The sequence below is a fragment of the Boleophthalmus pectinirostris genome, unplaced genomic scaffold, assembly GCF_026225935.1.
Source record: "Boleophthalmus pectinirostris isolate CB_2022bp ecotype Guang Dong unplaced genomic scaffold, ASM2622593v1 HiC_scaffold_4, whole genome shotgun sequence".
Taxonomy (NCBI): domain Eukaryota; kingdom Metazoa; phylum Chordata; class Actinopteri; order Gobiiformes; family Gobiidae; genus Boleophthalmus; species Boleophthalmus pectinirostris.
The window spans coordinates 38,147,260-38,169,759 of NW_026571353.1; the positions used below are offsets into that span (position 1 = coordinate 38,147,260).

Here is a 22,500-nt window from a genome sequence, read left to right on the forward strand (position 1 = left end):
AAGAGAAACACAAGCATCAGTGTCGACTGTTCACACCAATATCAGATTTTATTTTTGAAATTATAACAGTTTTAAACACATTTTGAACGTTGCACCAAATGTCGTCCAAAACTGTGGCTTTTGTATTTCTCGTGACAAAAGTGTCACCAGCAAAAACTAAGAGACAAATCTGAATCTTGTTTCCACTTGAGAGTCCTGCAGGGTCCACACAGTGATGTCATCAGGTGATTACATGAGGAAAGATCTCAGATTATTGTTCAAATTGGCCTTTTAACACATTGACATTGATAAAATAGACTTTATTTAATACATTAAAAGTTGTTCTTTGTGTTCATTTTGAAAATAATTTCAAATGTTGATGCCGAGGCTTTTAAAATTATGCCACAAAGAAAAGTTTATGATTTTGTCAATATTTTATAATTTGTGCAAATAGTGACCCATTTCACCTGAATGACATTTTAAGACTTTAAATCTATAAATTCTTTCAAATTTGTTTTTTCTTCATCCAAATGTTTATTTGTACAACTGAAGATATATAAACAAATACATTTAAAACAGTTTAAACCTTTACATATTAATAACTCGAAAAGTTTATGTGTGTGTGTGTGTTTTATCATGACTGACGTGTGTGTGTGTGTGTGTTTTATCATGACTGTGTGTGTGTGTGTGTGTTTTATCATGACTGACGTGTTGTGTGTGTGTTGTTTTATCATGACTGACGTGTTGTGTGTGTGTGTGTTTTATCATGACTGACTGTGTGTGTGTGTGTGTGTTTTATCATGATGACGTGTTGTGTGTGTGTGTGTATGTGTGTTTGTGTGTGTGTTTTATCATGACTGACGTGTTGTGTGTGTGTGTGTGTTTTATCTGATGTGTGTGTGTGTGTGTTTTATCATGACTGACGTGTGTGTGTGTGTGTGTGTTTTATCATGACTGACGTGTTGTGTGTGTGTGTGTGTGTTTTATCATGACTGACGTGTTGGTGTGTGTGTGTGTGTTTTATCATGACTGACGTGTGTGTGTGTGTGTGTTTTATCATGACTGACGTGTGTGTGTGTGTGTGTTTTATCATGACTGACGTGTTGTGTGTGTGTGTGTTTTATCATGACTGACGTGTGTGTGTGTGTGTGTTTATGACTGACGTGTGTGTGTGTGTGTGTGTTTTATCATGACTGACGTGTTGTGTGTGTGTGTGTTTTATCATGACTGACGTGTGTGTGTGTGTGTGTTTTTATCATGACTGACGTGTTGTGTGTGTGTGTGTTTTTATCATGACTGACGTGTTGTGTGTGTGTGTGTTTTATCATGACTGACGTGTTGTGTGTGTGTGTTTTATCATGACTGACGTGTTTGTGTGTGTGTGTGTTTTATCATTGACTGACGTGTTGTGTGTGTGTGTGTGTGTTTTATCATGACTGACGTGTTGTGTGTGTGTGTGTGTGTTTTATCATGACTGACGTGTGTGTGTGTGTGTGTGTTTTATCATGACTGATGTGTTGTGTGTGTGTGTGTGTTTTATCATGACTGACGTGTGTGTGTGTGTGTGTGTTTTATCATGACTGACGTGTGTGTGTGTGTGTGTGTTTTATCATGACTGACGTGTTGTGTGTGTGTGTGTTTTATCATGACTGACTGTGTTGTGTGTGTGTGTGTTTATCATGACTGACTGTGTGTGTGTGTGTTTTATCATGACTGACGTGTTGTGTGTGTGTGTGTTTTATCATGACTGACGTGTTGTGTGTGTGTGTGTTTTATCATGACTGTGTGTGTGTGTGTGTGTTTTATCATGACTGACGTGTTGTGTGTGTGTGTGTGTGTGTTTATCATGACTGACGTGTTGTGTGTGTGTGTGTTTTTATCATGACTGACGTGTTGTGTGTGTGTGTGTGTGTGTTTTATCATGACTGACGTGTTGACTGTGTGTGTGTGTGTGTGTGTGTTTTATCATGACTGACGTGTTGTGTGTGTGTGTGTGTTTATCATGACTGACGTGTGTGTGTGTGTGTGTGTTTATCATGACTGACGTGTTGTGTGTGTGTGTGTTTTATCATGACTGACGTGTTGTGTGTGTGTGTGTTTTATCATGACTGACGTGTTGTGTGTGTGTGTTTTATCATGACTGACGTGTTGTGTGTGTGTGTGTTTTATCATGACTGACGTGTTGTGTGTGTGTTTTATCATGACTGACGTGTGTGTGTGTGTGTGTGTGTTTATCATGACTGACGTTTGTGTGTGTGTGTGTGTTTTATCATGACTGACGTGTTGTGTGTGTGTGTTTTATCATGACTGACGTGTTGTGTGTGTGTGTGTGTTTTATCATGACTGACGTGTTGTGTTGTGTGTGTGTGTGTGTTTGTGTGTGTGTGTTTTATCATGACTGACGTGTTGTGTGTGTGTGTGTGTTTATCTGACGTGTTGTGTGTGTGTGTGTTTTATCATGACTGACGTGTTGTGTGTGTGTGTGTGTTTTATCATGACTGACGTGTTGTGTGTGTGTGTTTTATCATGACTGACGTGTTGTGTGTGTGTGTGTTTTATCATGACTGACGTGTTGTGGTGTTGTCCTCTGTCTGTCACAGAGAAGAGTCACACAGTTCTCATCTCTGTTGCGTCTGTTGTTCTCGCTGCTGTTGTCCTCGCTGTGGTGGCCTTCGTCTTGTACTGGAGATTTAGAGGTAACACAACATCGAGTCATGTGCTTCTCATTTTGGACAAACTTCAAACATTAAACTAACAGTTTTTTTTTGTTTCTGTTTCAGACAAACAGCCCTCGCCTCGTAAGTAACACTTTCATTTACTGCTCCTAATACTGCGACTATTACAGGACTGTGACGACTAGAAGTTAGAAATGGTGTTTAGTTGATTTCCAGATTAGATTTTTCTTCTTTCTCTGGAGTTCACAGAGTAAAACTAGAAGCAGAAGCAGTGTTTGATTGTGTGTAATGAGCTGTACTTTTGTGTTGTAGCTCCGAGTGAGAAGGAGGTGCTGCAGGAGTTGAACCCTCAGCCACGGTGAGTCTAACACTTTACTCTGTGTTTATCATCTGCTCCAAACCTGCTCCTTTAAGTCTACAGAAGTGTCTTGCTCAAAGTGACGTCCATGTGACGTTAGGTGCTTGTTACCGCACAACAGCTGCCTACTTCAGTGCAGAATAGTGACATTTGTGTCTTGTTGATAACGTGTAGGTGGATGAATGCACTTTGGCCGTTCAGACTGAAGTCGCATGTCAAAAGATCAGATATGTATCAGTTTTAGGAGCACATGTCCAAGTGTCCTGGGTCACATTTGAAAAAAAATCGGATCTGTGTGGTTCAGACTGTCATTAAAAGATCAGATACAGGTCACAGAGGGGCCAAAAAATTGGATTTAAAGTATTTAAAAGTGAATATCTTTGTCATTCGTGGGTCTATTTATTTATTTATTTATTTATTGGATCCCCATTAGTCTTTACTCAGGTAAAGACTATTCTTCCTGGGGTCCAAGTTGGCATAATTTACAATAAAATGTTCCATTATAATAATAAAGTTCACACATAAGTTCATACAGTCCTGTTCCAGAGTATACTGCACTACACAACACTACTACAATTATAATATATCCAATAATTACAATGCGTGACTAATGACTAGATATAATTATATACAATTTCCAATATATTTCTTTAACATTTTCTTAAAACTTGGTTCATGCTTGTGAACAGTTAAGGTTTGGGGGAGCGTATTCCAAAGCAATATCGCTCTGTACAGAACAGTTCTTTTCAGAGCATTAGTCCTGGGCAGTGGAAGTATAAAATGTCCATGTGAAGCTTGTCTTGTGATAAAACCTGCCGACCACTAAAGGGCAGTAGTTGTGCAAACAGGCTCAAGGGTCTTTGTAAAATACATACATTTTTAAAAAACAAAATAAGGCTACAGGTAAGTCTGTCCTGAACAGTAAACCAGGATAACCTCTCGTGCACGACGCTCACGCTGGTCCTAAAAGGGCAACGCAGAGCCAGAGGAGCCACCCTGTTCTGGATTAGTTGAAGTTTGACAAGATCCTTATTTGAGGCACTTGACCAGATTACCGAGCAGTAGTCTAAATGTGAAAGGACCAGAGACTGAATAACGATCTTAATGTTTGAAAAAGGTAAAAAAATATACACAGCGTCTTATATTTGAGATGACAGAAGTCATTTTTAGCAACAATGTTTTTAATATGAGCAGCCCATGATAAAGTGGAGTCAATTTTAACTCCCAATAATTTGGCCTCTTTCACCTGCTCGATGTCAGCACCTTGCATGGAGAGATTAAGATTATACACAGATTTTTAAAGCACTTTTAGACCCCAGAACCATACGTTTTGTTTTTAGAACATTGATTTTTAACTTATTTTCATTAGCCCAATTATGAATCACATCTAGTTCATGCTGAAGAATGATATTTAAATGATCACATGTTTTTGCAGATACGTAGAGTGTGACATCATCGGCATATGTTATTAAATTGGCCGTATTTAAAACATGAGAAATTTCATTAATAAAAATATTATAAATAAGGGGTCCAAGACAACTTCCCTTACGTCTATCAACGTAAAATAAAAAGTGACTGAAACATAAAACCCTCCTCTGTTAGAATATTTCAGCTATAAATCCCTATAAATGACAGGGGGCATGGAGCGACACGTGTATCGAAAGACCAGAGAGACCAGTATCGAACAATTCAATATTATATCGAATATCGTTGCATCCCTAGTGACCTGTATTTCTGCTTCTGACTCTTGTGTTTGTTCACAGGTGACATTCACTCGGACAAATCGGACAAATCAGCGCTCCGTCCTGACGCTTCATGGGTTTTCTCGCTTTCATATGAAATCCAAATTTTTCTCCTTGTTAAATCTTATAAATGAGACATTATTGTGTGGCAGAGTGGTTAGCACTGCTCTTGGCTCAGATCTAGAATGTGTTTTGTGTTCTCCACACCAGGATCCTGACAGGTTTAACCCAGAGACACTGAAGGATGGGTCAAATGCAGAGGACACGTTTCTTTCCTTGGACTTTTCCTGGAGCGGTTGTTTAAAGGCCTCATTCATGTTAAAGTTAAACCTGGGGACAGGGCGGGGCATCAGGTTCTTCATGATCTCTGCTCTTTTGCTTTGGGGCTGATGTGAAATGTGGAAGAGATTTGGAAAGATCGCAGCAAATTTCAACCCGTGTGTCGTTCGTTTGTTTGTTTTTCGGTATAAAACCAAAATAAGAAAACCAAAAAAAACAACTATTTTCTTCATTATTTTTCTCCAAAACTAAAATGAGAAAAAAACAGATAATGATTCAGTTTTTCAGTTTTCGATTTTGTGTTTAAATGAAAAATGGAAAAAATGGACAACGGACTTTTGCACCGCATACGGACTGAACCAGGACTGAACAGTTTTCAGTTCTGGTCTGGTCCCAGTCCAGGTCTCTGTCCTGGTCTGGTTCCGGTCTCAGTCCTGGTCTGGTCCAGGTCTGGTTTCGGTCTCAGTCCTGGTCTGGTCCAGGTCTGGTTTCGGTCTCAGTCCTGGTCTGGTTCTGGTCTGGTTCCGGTCTCAGTCCCGGTCTGGTTCCGGACTGAATCCCGGTCTGAATCCCGGTCTGGTTCCAATCTGGTCCCGGTCTCAGTCCTGGTCTGGTTCCGGTCTCAGTCCTAGTCTGGTCCTGGTCTCAGTCCTGGTCTGGTTCCGGTCTCAGTCCTGGTCTGGTCCTGGTCTGGTTCTGGTCTTAGTCCTGGTCCTGGTCCCACACTCAGTCCCGGTCTCAAATCACAGTCTGGTCCTGATCTGGTCTCAGTCCTGGTCCCAGTCCTGGTCCTGGTCCTGGATTCAGTCCCGGTCTGGTTCTGGTCTGGTCACGGACCTGATTTAGTCCTGTTTTAGTCCTGGTTCAGTCCGGCATCACAGTTTAAGTCACGGAAACGGGAAACAGCTGTTATCTGTTTTTTCCATCATTAGTTTAAACACAAAATCCTTTTTTCATTTTGGTTTTGGAGACAAATAATGAAGAAAATCGTTGTTTTTTCATTTTTCTATTTTTGGTTTTATTTTGAAAAACGAATGAACGAATGACACACACGGATTAATTTCTTCCACTTTGTCCCAGAGCAGCTTAAACACCGACTGTGGAAGATCATGAAGAACATAAAACAAGTTGCACAAATATATTAAATGTCACAGTTAAAGGCGCTGGACCTGATTTTGAGTCTTAAAAACATGAAAAACAGAACTAGTTCATTGTAAACAGTTTGTAGTGGTCCAAAGTTCTTCCTCAATCCATGTAAACCAGGACTAAACCAGGACTAAACCAGGACTAAACCAGGACTGAACCAGGACTGAACCAGGACTAAAGTCATTCTCGGTCTCAGTCCCGATCTGGTCCCGGTCTCAATTTTGGTCTTGTCCCTTTCCCGGTCTCAGTCCTAGTCTGGTTCCGGTCTCAGTCCTGATCACCTAACAGTCTGTGTAGATGCACCTCCGGGTCCGTCCCAACACTCAGTCCTGGTTCAAGTCCTGGTTTAAGTCCTGGTTTAGTCACGTAAACGGGAAACAGCCGTGATTCGTTTTTTTTTATCTTGGTTTTGGAAACAAATAATGAAGAAAATAGTTGTTTTATTCATTTTCTTATTTTTGGTTTTATTTTGAAAAAACGAATGAACAAATGACACACGTATTTCCTGAAAATTTGCTCTTTAAATCCATTTTGTTTTGTTTTTTTTCTTGAGTTTTCACACCGTTTAAAATCTTTCTCGACAGTGTTTGCTGATGTGTGCGTTGTGTCACCACGGTAACCGCTTAACATTCCACCATAGACATCCATGCGTCACCAGTCGTCAATGCTGTTTTTCTCCGTTGTGAAAAAGTTGTGATTTTCTTATTTAATTTATTTCAAAATCGTTGTGATCAGTTTGTGGGTTTTATTTTATTGTGGTTTATTTTTGTGTGATTTGTTTAAACTTTTGTGAAGGTTCATTTACTTATTAACTGTAGACGCTGTTTGAACTCATCTGTGCATTTTTGCTTTTCAATAAAATGTGTTTGGGTGAAAAAGATCGTCTCCAAACATCTGTGATTAACGCTGGACACAACGACTCGTATCACGTGAAAATGACCTGAGTCAGCAGAGCCATCGAGTCCAGATGTCACTTTATGATGTAAAGATTTATCCACACGACCAGGACTAGACCAGGACTAGACCAGGACTAGACCAGAACTAGACCAGGACTAGACCAGGACTAGACCAGAACTAGACCAGGACTAGACCAGGACTAGACCAGGACTAGACCAGAACTAGACCAGGACTAGACCAGACTAGACCAGAGACTAGACCAGGACTAGACCAGGACTAGACCAGGAGACTAGACCAGAACTAGACCAGGACTAGACCAGAACTAGACCAGGACTAGACCAGAACTAGACCAGGACTAGACCAGGACTAGACCAGAACTAGACCAGGACTAGACCAGAACTAGACCAGGACTAGACCAGAACTAGACCAGGACTAGACCAGAACTAGACCAGACTAGACCAGGACTAGACCAGACTAGACCAGGACTAGACCAGACTAGACAGGATTAGACCAGGACTAGACCAGAACTAGACCAGACTAGACCAGACTAGACCAGACTAGACCAGGACTAGACCAGGACTAGACCAGGACTAGACCAGGACTAGACCAGGACTAGACCAGAACTAGACCAGGACTAGACCAGGACTAGAGCCGGACTAGACCAGGACTAGACCAGGATTAGACCAGGACTAGAGCAGGACTAGACCAGGACTAAACCAGAACTAGACCAGGACTAGACCAGGACTAGACCAGACTAGACCAGACTAGACCAGGACTAGACCAGGACTAGATCAGAACTATACCAGGACTAGACCAGGACTAGAGCAGTATTAGACCAGGACTAGACCAGGACTAGACCAGGACTAGAGCCAGATTAGGCCAGGACTAGACCAGGACTAGACCAGGATTAGACCAGGACTAGAGCAGGACTAGACCAGGACTAAACCAGAACTAGACCAGGATTAGAGCAGGACTAGAGCCGGACTAGAGCCAGATTAGACCAGGACTCGATTAGGACTAGAGCCGGATTAAAACAGGACTAGAGCTGGACTAGACCAGGACTAGACCAGATCTAGATCGGGACTAGACCAGGACTAGACTAGGACTAGAGCAAGACTAGACCAGAACTAGATTAGGATTAGACCAGAACTAGACCAGAATTAAACCAGGACTAAACCGGAACTAGACCAGGATTAGACCAGAACTAGACCAGAATTAAACCAGGACTAAACCAGAACGAGACCAGGACTAGACCAGGATTAGATCAGGACTAGACCAAGACTAAACCAGAACTAGATCAGGACTAAAGACAGACTAGACCAGAATTAAACCAGGACTGGACCAGAACTAGACCAAGACTAGACCAGAACTAGACAAAGACTAGACCAGGCCATAACCAGCATTAGACCACGAGTAGATCAGGACTAAACCGGGGTTGAAACAGGACCAAACAAGGACTACGCCAGGACCAGACCAGAAGTAAACCAGGACTAGACCAGGACTAGACCAAGACTATGCCAGAACTAAACCAGGACTAGACCAGGACTAAACCAGGACTAGAACAGAACTAGATCAGGACTAAAACAGGGCTGAAGAAGGACCGAACCAAGACTACAACAGTACTGGACCTGGACTGAACCATTACTAGACCAGAACCAGACAAGGACCAGACCAAACCTGAACCAGGATTAGACCGAGATTAGATCAGGACAAAACCAGGCCTGAACCGGGACCAAACCAGGACTAGACCAGGACAGAACCATGACTAGGACTCGAACAGCACTAGACCAGGACTAGACCAGAACTAGACCAAGACTGAACCAGCCAAAGAGTTCTCCGTGAGGTAAAACAGTCCAGATCAAGTCCTGAACCGTGAAAAGATTCGTCTGAGGAGGTCATTTAGCGACGGGACCAGTAAGAGGAGCGTTTGAAAGAGAAAAGGTGGAAGAAAATCGACTTTAAGATCATTAAAGTTGAAGAAAATAACGTCACATTTCACTGTTTGACTCACAACAGCAGAAGTCTGACTTTCATAACGTGTGCAAGGACTTTATCCAAACATGAATTACATTTACTTGAGTCAGTTTTGTAAAAGAAATTGTACTTTTCTAGCAGCATACTTGAGTAATATTTTAACTGGAGTAACAGTATTCTTACTCGAGTAAAAGTTGTGCTTCCTCTTCCCACTGTGAGTGAGTCTGAAGTGACAAAAGCTTCATGTGACAATATGAAATGATTTGAACATTCACTTTAAATTATAAATCAGATGTTACGTCCAGACAGTTACTCTTTAAGTTACTTTTACTTGAGTAGTGCTTTACCCAAATATATTTTTATTCTTACTTGAGTGATTTTTCAGCCCACTACTTTGCACTTCTACTTGAGTAATATTATTTTGAAGTGACATTACAGGGGAATTTTTGCCTCCTGTACGACCTCTGCTTTTTACTTTCACTTTCTCTACAACCTTTTCCAGTCTCTTCTACCTAGTAACACATGACGCTGCCTCTCGTTGCTATTTTCTGATTGGTTTAAAACCGCGAGGGAGAAACGAGTGAGAATCGAGTCCACAGACACAGACACAGACACAGACACAGACAGAGACACAGACACAGACAGAGACAGAGACACAGACAGAGACAGAGACAGAGAGAGAGAGAGTGTCCCAGAAGATAAGAAGATAAGATGAGACAATAAGATCTTTTTATACTTTCATGTTTTCAAGATGAACTCGTGTGCGCTGCTCCTGCTCCTGGGGACACTGCTACACGGAGCCACAGCCAGTGAGTAAAGCTGTTTTTGTGCGTTCACTTGTCCAAGAAGAAGCAAGAAACGTGGATTTAGAAAAGCACAAATAGAGTTATCATAGTGTTTACTGCGTCCGTGTTCAGTTTAGTGTTCAGCTTTAATGAGATTCTACAGGGTTTTTGTGTGTTCAGTCTGGGTTTTGTGCAGTCGTGATTGCGCAGTTAAAATAAAAATACTTTCACTTCCCAATTTGAGACGCAGAATAACAACAGTTTAAATTGAACAGAAAATGTAATATATTGGTTTATTCCATTTAAATTCAGATAAAGTTGGTCATGTAAAGGATAATGAGCTGTTAATGTTGTTCTTGTTCACTCTTTAGTTGGACTAGTTCATGGGCTCGTTACGCAGGGAAATGTTTTGGCCTCCATGTCCCATTGGAATTGTTCAGTCTAGTTAATGACATGTTGAGCTGTGACAGAATTATCCAATCCACGTTATTTATATAAAATATTTCATAAACAAAACAGTTTCCAAAGTGCTGCACAAAACAAATAAAACATATCCAAAAGAAGTATAAAATAAAGCTCGACTTAAGTCAAATCAAATAAGAGCAAGAATACCAATAAATAATAAAAAACATGAAAATAAAAGACACAGAGATTATACCAAGATTCTCTTTACACACCATAGATGAATTTAACGACAAAAAATGTTCAGATCAAATATTAAGAAACATTATTACTACCAAATTGTATCTTCTCCCATTAAAAATAATTAGTGCACTTAAAAACTTTCCAGTTAATATTAAAAAGAACAAATTACCTCTTATTTCCAGTTTCTCCTAAAGTCAAAGAAACTCACTTTAAATGTTAAATAATATTTATCCCTGCAATGATTTTTTGAAGAGTTGTTTTAATTTGGAGACCAATAAGTTCACATTTTGTACCAGTGAAATAGAAACTGTTGAACATTTGTTCTTTTATTGTGAACGATATTATTTAGAACGATTTGGGACTTGTTCCAAATGTGGATGGTGGAAAATGACACAGATTTAACCAAATGTCACCAAGAAGAAGGTAAAATATGGAGTCATTTTACAAGACAACAAAAAGGAACTTTTCTATAATTCTTGTTTATTACCAGAGCAACAGTTTATTCATAAATGTAAATTCTCAAATATAAAACCCTTTGTTCCAAATTTATCTTAATGGATTTTTGTAATTTAAGAGTCTTGTGTCATATTAAATCTAAACAAACTGTTGTAATGAATCATTTTATGCAGATGTGAAAGACTCTTTCTAAGACTGTGCAGTTCATTGAATTTTCATCAGGATTTTGATTTTTGTGTCAAACGATCTCAAACTCATATCATCAATTTGAAACAATTTAACTTAACAAAGTTTATTTTGGGATATTTTTTATGTAAATAAGTATATTTATTTATTATTTTTTTAAATATAGAGGTTGTAGAACAGCTGGATATATAGTTTATTTTTTATACATTTATGTTTTTCTGCCTTTTTTCATGTTCAAAGTTTATATTTTTTCATTCGATTTTATGTTTTATGCATCACAAAACTGCTCTAAGGTTCATATTTCCTGTATTTATTTTCAATTTGAAAGTTTTGCTTAAATTATCAATAACAAAGTGTTGTTTTTGAGAGAGAAATGCTTGTTACGACCCGGGTGGATCAAAACAGAAGTATTTAAAAGAAGAAAAACAAAGTACAACAGAAAGGTGGACCTGGTAGCACCAAACAGAACAAAAGGATGTGGCAGGGTGTACAGGGCCGTAGGAGCCGGTACCGACATCACTAAACTAAAAAAAAATGAAAACTAACTTCAAAAGATGACGGTCCCACCAGGTCAAACACAAAAAGACTCACAGCAGCGAACAGGCAGGTGCGGTCTGCGCATGCGCCCAGGTGCGCGCAGAAGCGCGCAGCGAAGCGCAGGAGCGAGCAGTGAACACGGCAGCACGCAATGAGATGGCACACGTAAATGAATGCAATCGTGAATTTCGTGATTTCAATATTGACCAAAATAATCGTGATAATGATTTTTTCCATAATCGAGCAGCTCTGCCTCTTGCACTGCATTTTGTATTAATCATATTTTATTATTATTTATTTAGTTTATTATTGTGAAAAATAAAGTATGAACTTAGTTGCACCTTTGACATTGTTGAACAATGTATTTTGTGTTGCCAGCGTTGATTTAAAATAAAGAAAAATTTAATATTTTGGAAGCCATCTTAATGTTCAAATGTTGTTGCCTCCTCAAAAACACCTGGAATTTTAGTTTTGTTTCATCCACACATGTTTGAGTAATCATTTATTATTAATCTGTCTACTTCTAAAAGCTCAAAATGCTCTGTTCTACCTTGTGATGTCATGAAGTGGTAGTTTTCATCTACATGTTTAACTTTTGTTCAGTAGAGATGGTCAAAGGCTGAAATCATCACAGTGATTCTAGTGAAGGTGCATAGAGTCACTAAATGTGCAGGTTTGTGTGTTAAACTTGTGTGAATGAAACAAAACACAAGTCCAGGTCTGTTTGTGACGAGGAAACAACATTAGAACAAAGATCAGACAATAGTGTAATATTAAAGGTTGCTTTAAGGTTGTAGTGTTTTATTTTATTTTAATCTAAACTCAGCAATAAAACAAATTATGATCAATACTACTTAGTGTTTCCATGAATATATGTTTCATATTGATCAGATTCAGTTGTATTTTGTCTCTTTAAAACAAATACAAACATCTTTAATCTTAAGTTGAATAAATATAAACAATACAGACTTTTAATCAGTTCCATTTAACACCAAAAATCTCCATTAAAAACACACAGTCTGATCATTGAGGATTAGAAATGACTGAATATCGGTTCGATTAATCGCACAGCCCTTTTTGTAACGGATCGTCCAGTTTGTTTTTGGAGTAAAAGGCAGAAAATCAGAGGGTGGCTCTTCTATATTATTGGAAACTCAACTGTTTTGTAAATTCATCTCAAAACTTTGCAGAGTTCATTGAAATTAATGTGATTAATAATATTCACTAAGAATCTTAACTGTCATTTACACTGAGTTCTGAAATGGTTGTTTTGTTTTCACAGCGGTTCACACTTTGAAATATTTTGGCACTTCTTCATCTCAAGTCCCAAACTTCCCAGAGTTCATTGAGGTTGGATATGTGGACGACCTCCAGATCACTCACTACGACAGTTTCACAAAGAAATATGTCCCCAAACAGGAGTGGATGAACAAAATCACAGAGGAGGATCCTCAGTACTGGGAGAGGAGCACTCAGATCAATTTGGGGAATGAGCAGGAGGGAAAAGCCCAAATAGAAATTGAGAAACGACGCCTCAACGTGACCGGAGGTTTGTGTGATCTGAACTTTTCAGATGATCATTTAACATCTTTTTATGAATGAAACACATTTAGTGTGAAATATTTATGGACAGTTTCTTTGTCCTTGTAATGAAAGTAGAAAAAAGTAGTTTTGATGTAAATCTTTGTGTGTGTTTGCAGCAGTGGAGTTTTGTTGGTCAGGGATCAGGGACTGTGTTACGTTCACTTGTTTTCCAGATTCTGTTTTATCACTTTTTGTACAGAGCCAAAAATCACAACACCAGTTTCCTCCCAGAGCTTCACACAGTTGTAGATTTAACACAAACAACAATGAAACAGTCGAGAAAAGACACACACAGACCAACTGAAGCTGTAAAATGGAAATATTTCACTTCAAAATACAACTGATGATTTATAAAAATGAAATAGAAACATAAATGTCCCTGAAGAAGTTTGAATCTTTTAAACTGTTTTGTTTCTGTTTCAGATCAACATCTTTATCAGTTGGATGTACGGCTGTGACTGGGACGATGAGACTAATGAGATCAAAGGATATGATCAGGATCGCTTTTGATGGAGAAGATTTTATTTCATTTGATTTTGAGACTGAAACTTATGTGGCTGCAAAACAACAGGCCTTTGGTCACCAAACAGAGATGGGAGAGGGAAGGAGTCGGTGCCAGAAGGAAAAACTACATCATTCACATCTGTGCTGAGTATCTGAAGAAACATGTGCGCAACGGAGAGAGCGCTCTGAAGAGGACAGGTAACAGACGAGTAGTTTTAAAACACTGTAACAGATCTTTATTTTGTGTCTCCTGTAATTCACTCTGGAGGGAATAAAACAATAAAAACTCTACAGGAGGATGGAAAGTATTTGTTTGATTTTCTGTCAAATCTTAAATGTGTTTGTTGTATCTGATGTCTTCTAATGAATTGTCCAAACTGTTCATGGACGTTAGTTTTCTACATATTTGTTGTATATTGTGTGTAAATGTGTGAGTGGTTGTGTAACTGTTGTGCTGCTGTGTAGAGCTCCCCCTGGTGTCCCTGCTGCAGAAGTCCTCTTCAGCCCCAGTCACGTGCCACGCCACACGCTTCTACCCCGACAGAGCCATGCTGTTCTGGACCAAAGACGGAGTGGAGGTGACGGAGGACGTGGACCCTGGAGAGATCCTGCCCAACGGAGACGGGACCTTCCAGACCAGTGTGTCCCTGGACCTGTCCTCTGTCCCCCCTGAGGACTGGGACAAGTTCAACTGTGTGTTCCAGCTGTCCGGGGTCAAAGACGACTATGTGACCAGACTGGACCGGAACAAGATCCTGACCAACGGTGAGAGCAGCTTTTTTTTAAATCTTTCTCTCATGTTATAACGTTGTTCCCTCATCAAAAACATGTCTGAACAGGTTTTAGATCATCCATGACATAAAAAAGGAAATTTTGATGCTGTTTTAATCTTGCATTTTACCAGAGCAAATTTATCATTTTCAAAACAATTAAAGACAAGATAAAAACAGATGAAAACACTTTATATCCAGATTTACCATTTAGAGTAAAAGATGAATTAAAGTTATATTTTTTTAGTTTTTACCATTATATTGTGACCTGTATTTAGTCAAACTCTGCAGCCCTGTTACGCTGCAGTCGATGTTCTTGATATCGACCATTTAACTCAGTTATTCCAGGACGATTTTAGAAAACTGGATAAACCAGATAATGACAGAAATTGGTCAGTGACGTTTTGCAATTTTTCAAATGCTCAAAAAAAATTAAAATATAATGACATGCAAAAATGTGTAGATTTTTCGGGTTTATTTAAGTGTATATTTTATCTTTTTTGCCTCTTGAAAATGTATTTAAAGCCAAAGACGTCTTCAAAATGTCATTCAGTGCAACAGACATATTGTTAAAATTTAATTAGATTTAAAATAAATTATAGTTTTGAAAATGGATGAAAAACATCGTGAGATCTACAAATAAACAGTAGGCCTTTTTTTGTTTGGTTTTTTTCTTAAAGTTTTGGAGAATTTTTTAAACAATTTGCCCAACTTTTTAATTTGAATTTTTTTCATAAAAAGAGTAAAACACTTTAAAACTGGATAAAACTTAAGCATGTTAGCACTTTACCTCTTTAAATTTAAGTTCTTACTTAAATTTTTTTATTTTTTTTATGTCAAAACAGACTTTTAAAAATACATTTCATTATAATATCACAATTTTACTGAATAACGGTTCAACTGAAATATAAAAAAAAAGTCCTTTTGTTTGAAACTAACTTGATAAAAAAATCAACCAAATCTCACAAATATTTGTACATTTAATATATTTATTGTCCATTTGCATTTTGAATTATTACTCATGAATGTACCAAACCTAATTTCCTTTATTTATGTGATTATTTTACATTTTCAAATGAAAATTATGACTCTAATATAGTAACATCTATAGTTTTATTTGAATAGTAAATAATACAAATAAAATTATAAAAGAAATGCAGATATTTTTGAGTTAAATGTTTAATAAATGACACATTTTTCATACATTTTCATTCTAAACTGGTTTATACTTTCTCCATCAAAGAGAAACACAAGCATCAGTGTCGACTGTTCACACCAATATCAGATTTATTTTTGAAATTATAACAGTTTTAAACACATTTTGAACGTTGCACCAAATGTCGTCCAAAACTGTGGCTTTTGTATTTCTCGTGACAAAAGTGTCACCAGCAAAAACTAAGAGACAAATCTGAATCTTGTTTCCACTTGAGAGTCCTGCAGGGTCCACACAGTGATGTCATCAGGTGATACATGAGGAAAGATCTCAGATTATTGTTCAAATTGGCCTTTTAACACATTGACATTGATAAAATAGACTTTATTTAATACATTAAAAGTTGTTCTTTGTGTGTTAATTTGAAAATAATTTCAAATGTTGATGCCGAGGCTTTTAAAATTATGCCACAAAGAAAAGTTTATGATTTTGTCAATATTTATAATTTGTGCAAATAGTGACCCATTTCACCGAATGACATTTTAAGACTTTAAATCTATAATATTCTTTCAAATTTGGTTTCTTCGTCCAAATGTTTATTGGTACAACTGAAGTGATATAAACAAATACATTTAAACAGTTTAAACCTTTAGATATTAATAACTCGAAAAGTTTGTGTGTGTGTGTTTATCATGACTGACGTGTTGTGTGTGTGTGTGTGTGTTTTATCATGACTGACGTGTGTGTGTGTGTGTGTTTTATCATGACTGACGTGTGTGTTGTGTGTGTGTGTTTATCATGACTGACGTGTGTGTGTGTTGTGTTTTATCATGACTGATGTGTTGTGTGTGTGTGTGTGTTTTATCATGACTGACGTGTTGTGTGTGTGTGTGTTTTATCATGACTGACGTGTTGTGTGTGTGTGTGTTTTATCATGACTGACGTGTTGTGTGTGTGTGTGTGTGTGTGTTTTATCATGACTGACGTGTTGTGTGTGTGTGTGTTTTATCATGACTGACTGTGTTGTGTGTGTGTGTGTGTTTTATCATGACTGACGTGTTGTGTGTGTGTGTGTTTTATCATGACTGACGACGTGTGTGTGTGTGTGTGTTTTATCATGACTGACGTGTTGTGTGTGTGTGTTTTATCATGACTGACGTGTTGTGTGTGTGTGTTTTATCATGACTGACGTGTTGTGTGTGTGTGTTTTATCATGACTGACGTGTTGTGTGTGTGTGTGTGTTTATCATGACTGTGTGTGTGTGTGTGTGTGTTTTATCATGACTGACGTGTGTGTGTGTGTGTGTGTTTTATCATGACTGACGTGTTGTGTGTGTGTGTGTTTTATCATGACTGACGTGTTGTGTGTGTGTGTGTGTTTTATCATGACTGACTGTGTGTGTGTGTGTGTGTGTGTTTTATCATGACTGACGTGTTGTGTGTGTGTGTTTTATCATGACTGTGTGTGTGTGTGTGTGTGTTTATCATGACTGACGTGTTGTGTGTGTGTGTGTGTGTTTATCATGACTGACGTGTTGTGTGTGTGTGTGTGTTTTATCATGACTGACGTGTTGTGTGTGTGTGTGTGTGTGTGTGTTTTATCATGACTGACGTGTTGTGTGTGTGTGTGTTTTATCATGACTGATGTGTGTGTGTGTGTGTGTGTGTTTTATCATGACTGACGTGTTGTGTGTGTGTGTGTGTGTTTTATCATGACTGACGTGTGTGTGTGTGTGTGTGTTTATCATGACTGACGTGTTGTGTGTGTGTGTGTGTTTTATCATGACTGACGTGTTGTGTGTGTGTGTTTTATCATGACTGACGTGTTGTGTGTGTGTGTGTGTTTTATCATGACTGACGTTGTTGTGTGTGTGTGTGTTTTATCATGACTGACGTGTTGTGTGTGTGTGTGTGTTTATCATGACTGACGTGTTGTGTGTGTGTGTGTTTATCATGACTGAGTGTTGTGTGTGTGTGTGTGTGTGTGTTTTATCATGACTGACGTGTGTGTGTGTGTGTGTTTTATCATGACTGACGTGTTGTGTGTGTGTGTGTGTGTGTTTTATCATGACTGACGTGTGTGTGTGTGTGTGTGTGTTTTATCATGACTGATGTGTGTGTGTGTGTGTGTGTGTGTTTTATCATGACTGACGTGTTGTGTGTGTGTGTGTTTTATCATGACTGACGTGTTGTGTGTGTGTGTGTTTTTATCATGACTGACGTGTTGTGTGTGTGTGTGTTTATCATGACTGACGTGTTGTGTGTGTGTGTGTGTTTTATCATGACTGACGTGTTGTGTGTGTGTGTTTTATCATGACGTGTTGTGTGTGTGTGTGTTTTATCATGACTGACGTGTTGTGTGTGTGTTTTATCATGATGACTGACGTGTGTGTGTGTGTGTGTGTGTGTGTTTTATCATGACTGACGTGTTGTGTGTTGTGTGTGTTTATCATGACTGACGTGTGTGTTGTGTGTGTGTGTGTTTTATCATGACTGACGTGTTGTGTGTGTGTGTGTGTTTTATCATGACTGACGTGTTGTGTGTGTGTGTGTTTTATCATGACTGACGTGTTGTGTGTGTGTGTGTTTATCATGACTGACGTGTTGTGTGTGTGTGTGTTTTATCATGACTGACTGACGTGTGTGTGTGTGTGTTGTTTTATCATGACTGACGTGTTGTGTGTGTGTGTTTTTTCATGACTGACGTGTTGTGTGTGTGTGTGTTTTATCATGACTGACGTGTTGTGTGTGTGTGTGTTTTATCATGACTGACGTGTTGTGGTGTTGTCCTCTGTCTGTCACAGAGAAGAGTCACACAGTTCTCATCTCTGTTGCGTCTGTTGTTCTCGCTGCTGTTGTCCTCGCTGTGGTCGCCTTCGTCTTGTACTGGAGATTTAGAGGTAACACAACATCGAGTCATGTGCTTCTCATTTTGGACAAACTTCAAACATTAAACTAACAGTTTTTTTTTGTTTCTGTTTCAGACAAACAGCCCTCGCCTCGTAAGTAACACTTTCATTTACTGCTCCTAATACTGCGACTATTACAGGACTGTGACGACTAGAAGTTAGAAATGGTGTTTAGTTGATTTCCAGAATAGATTTTTCTTCTTTCTCTGGAGTTCACAGAGTAAAACTAGAAGCAGAAGCAGTGTTTGATTGTGTGTAATGAGCTGTACTTTTGTGTTGTAGCTCCGAGTGAGAAGGAGGTGCTGCAGGAGTTGAACCCTCAGCCACGGTGAGTCTAACACTTTACTCTGTGTTTATCATCTGCTCCAAACCTGCTCCTTTAAGTCTACAGAAGTGTCTTGCTCAAAGTGAGGTCCATGTGACGTCAGGTGCTTGTTACCGCACGACAGCCGCCTACTTCAGCGCAGAATAGTGACGTTTGTGTCTTGTTGATAACGTGTAGGTGGATGAATGCACTTTGACCGTTCAGACTGAAGTCGCATGTCAAAAGATCAGATATGTATCAGTTTTAGGAGCACATATCCAAGTGTCCTGGGTCACATTTGAAAAAAAATCGGATCTGTGTGGTTCAGACTGTCATTAAAAGATCAGATACAGGAGCATAGGGGCCAAAAAAAATTGGATTAAAGTATATTACACAGTGAATATCTTTGTCATTCGTGGGTCTGATTTATTTATTTATTTATTTATTGGATCCCCATTACTCAGGTAAAGACTATTCTTCCTGGGGTCCAAGTTGCATACATTTACAATTAAAATGTTCCATTATAATAATAAAGTGTCACACATAAGTTCATACAGTCCTGTTCCAGAGTATACTGCACTACACAACACTACTACAATTATAATATATCCAATAATTACAATGCGTGACTAATGACTAGATATAATTATATACAATTTCCAATATATTTCTTTAACATTTTCTTAAAACTTGGTTCATGCTTGTGAACAGTTAAGGTTTGGGGAGCGTATTCCAAAGCAATATCGCTCTGTACAGAACAGTTCTTTTCAGAGCATTAGTCCTGGGCAGTGGAAGTATAAAATGTCCATGTGAAGCTTGTCTTGTGATAAAACCTGCCGACCACTAAAGGGCAGTAGTTGTGCAAACAGGCTCAAGGGTCTTTGTAAAATACATACATTTTTTAAAAAAAAAATAAGGCTACAGGTAGTCTGTCCTGAACAGTAAACCAGGATAACCTCTCGTGCACGACGCTCACGCTGGTCCTAAAAGGGCAACGCAGAGCCAGAGGAGCCACCCTGTTCTGGATTAGTTGAAGTTTGACAAGATCCTTTTTTGAGGCACTTGACCAGATTACCGAGCAGTAGTCTAAATGTGAAAGGACCAGAGACTGAATAACGATCTTAATGTTTGAAAAAGGTAAAAAAATATACACAGCGTCTTATATTTGAGATGACAGAAGTCATTTTAGCAACAATGTTTTTAATATGAGCAGCCCATGATAAAGTGGAGTCAATTTTAACTCCCAATAATTTGGCCTCTTTCACCTGCTCGATGTCAGCACCTTGCATGGAGAGATTAAGATTGTACACAGATTTTAAAGCACTTTTAGACCCCAGAACCATACGTTTTGTTTTTAGAACATTGATTTTTAACTTATTTTCATTAGCCCAATTATGAATCACATCTAGTTCATGCTGAAGAATGATATTTAAATGATCACATGTTTTTGCAGATACGTAGAGTGTGACATCATCGGCATATGTTATTAAATTGGCCGTATTTAAAACATGAGAAATTTCATTAATAAAAATATTATAAATAAGGGGTCCAAGACAACTTCCCTTACGTCTATCAACGTAAAATAAAAAGTAACTGAAACATAAAACCCTCCTCTGTTAGAATATTTCAGCTATAAATCCCTATAAATGACAATGACAGTGGGAACACGTATCGACATTTTGAGACCAGTATCGAACAATTCAATATTATATCGAATATCGTTGCATCCCTAGTGACCTGTATTTCTGCTTCTGACTCTTGTGTTTGTTCACAGGTGACATTCACTCGGACAAATCGGACAAATCAGCGCTCCGTCCTGACGCTTCATGGGTTTTCTCGCTTTCATATGAAATCCAAACTTTCTCCTTGTTAAATCTTATAAATGAGACATTATTGTGTGGCAGAGTGGTTAGCACTGCTCTTGGCTCAGATCTAGAATGTGTTTGTGTTCTCCACACCAGGATCCTGACAGGTTTAACCCAGAGACACTGAAGGATGGGTCAAATGCAGAGGACACGTTTCTTTCCTTGGACTTTTCCTGGAGCGGTTGTTTAAAGGCCTCATTCATGTTAAAGTTAAACCTGGGGACAGGGCGGGGCATCAGGTTCTTCATGATCTCTGCTCTTTTGCTTTGGGGCTGATGTGAAATGTGGAAGAGATTTGGAAAGATCGCAGCAAATTTCAACCCGTGTGTCGTTCGTTTATTCTTTTTTCAATATAAAACCAAAAATAAGAAAACGAAAAAAACAACTATTTTCTTCATTATTTGTCTCCAAAACTAAAATGAGAAAAAAACAGATAATGATTCAGTTTTTCAGTTTTCGATTTTGTGTTTAAATGAAAAATGGAAAAAATGGATAACGGACTTTTGCACCGCATACGGACTGAACCAGGACTGAACAGTTTTCAGTCCTGGTCTGGCCCCGATCTCAATCCCGGTCTTGCCCCGATCTCAATCCCGGTCTGGGCCCGGTCTGGTTCTGGTCTCAGTCCTGGTCTCAGTCCCAGTCTCACTCCCGGTCTCAGTTTTGGTCTGGTCCTGGTCTCAATCCCGGTCTGGTTCCGGTCTCAGTGGTCTTGGTCTTGGTCCCGGTCTCACTCCTGGTCTCACTCCTGGTCTCACTCCTGGTCTCAGTCCCTGGTCTCAGTACCAGTCTCAGTCCTGGTCCTGGTCCTGGATTCAGTCCCGGTCTGGTTCTGGTCTGGTCACGGACCTGATTTAGTCCTGTTTTAGTCCTGGTTCAGTCCGGCATCACAGTTTAAGTCACGGAAACGGGAAACAGCTGTTATCTGTTTTTTCATCATTAGTTTAAACACAAAATCCTTTTTTCATTTTGGTTTTGGAGACAAATAATGAAGAAAATCGTTGTTTTTTCATTTTTCTATTTTTGGTTTTATTTTGAAAAACGAATGAACGAATGACACACGGATTAATTTCTTCCACTTTGTCCCAGAGCAGCTTAAACACCGACTGTGGAAGATCATGAAGAACATAAAACAAGTTGCACAAATATATTAAATGTCACAGTTAAAGGCGCTGGACCTGATTTTGAGTCTTAAAAACATGAAAAACAGAACTAGTTCATTGTAAACAGTTTGTAGTGGTCCAAAGTTCTTCCTCAATCCATGTAAACCAGGACTGAACCAGGACTAAACCAGGACTAAACCAGGATTAAACCAGGACTGAACCTGGACTGAACCAGGACTGAACCAGGACTGAACCAGGACTAAAGTCATTCTCGGTCTCAGTCCCTATCTGGTCCCGGTCTCAATTTTGGTCTTGTCCCTTTCCCGGTCTCAGTCCTAGTCTGGTCCTGGTCTCAGTCCTAGTCTCAGTCCTAGTCTGGTTCCGGTCTCAGTCCTGATCACCTAACAGTCTGTGTAGATGCACCTCCGGGTCCGTCCCAACACTCAGTCCTGGTTCAAGTCCTGGTTCAAGTCCTGGTTTAAGTCCTGGTTTAGTCACGTAAACGGGAAACAGCCGTGATTCGTTTTTTTTTATCTTGGTTTTGGAAACAAATAATGAAGAAAATAGTTTCTTATTTTTGGTTTTATTTTGAAAAAAACAAATGAACAAATGACACACGTATTTCCTGAAAATTTGCTCTTTAAATCCA

The 22,500-nt window shown here is 38.9% G+C and overlaps 1 protein-coding gene, 1 long non-coding RNA gene and 1 pseudogene across 2 annotated transcripts in view; 2 read left to right on the forward strand and 1 right to left on the reverse strand.

The window, feature by feature from the left end:
• LOC110166397 (dematin-like) overlaps positions 1-22,500 on the reverse strand; it is a 51,123-nt pseudogene that overhangs the window by 6,991 nt on the left and 21,632 nt on the right.
• On the forward strand, positions 2,521-5,496 carry LOC129411270 (uncharacterized). Its single transcript, XR_008633230.1, has 4 exons — positions 2,521-2,675; positions 2,760-2,777; positions 2,967-3,012; positions 4,776-5,496. It is a non-coding gene; the product is annotated as an uncharacterized LOC129411270 (long non-coding RNA).
• Positions 9,648-22,500, forward strand: part of LOC129411269 (class I histocompatibility antigen, F10 alpha chain) — a 13,203-nt gene continuing 350 nt past the window's right edge. Inside the window, 11 exon segments of the mRNA XM_055161665.1 lie at positions 9,648-9,859; positions 12,942-13,214; positions 13,326-13,335; positions 13,684-13,741; positions 13,743-13,817; positions 13,819-13,945; positions 14,213-14,512; positions 18,475-18,570; positions 18,655-18,672; positions 18,862-18,907; positions 20,658-22,500. The exon segment at positions 20,658-22,500 is cut by the window's right edge and continues 350 nt beyond it. Of these exon segments, the coding sequence (XP_055017640.1) occupies positions 9,802-9,859; positions 12,942-13,214; positions 13,326-13,335; positions 13,684-13,741; positions 13,743-13,817; positions 13,819-13,945; positions 14,213-14,512; positions 18,475-18,570; positions 18,655-18,672; positions 18,862-18,907; positions 20,658-20,661 (1,065 nt within the window). The 5' untranslated portion in view covers positions 9,648-9,801 and the 3' untranslated portion in view covers positions 20,662-22,500.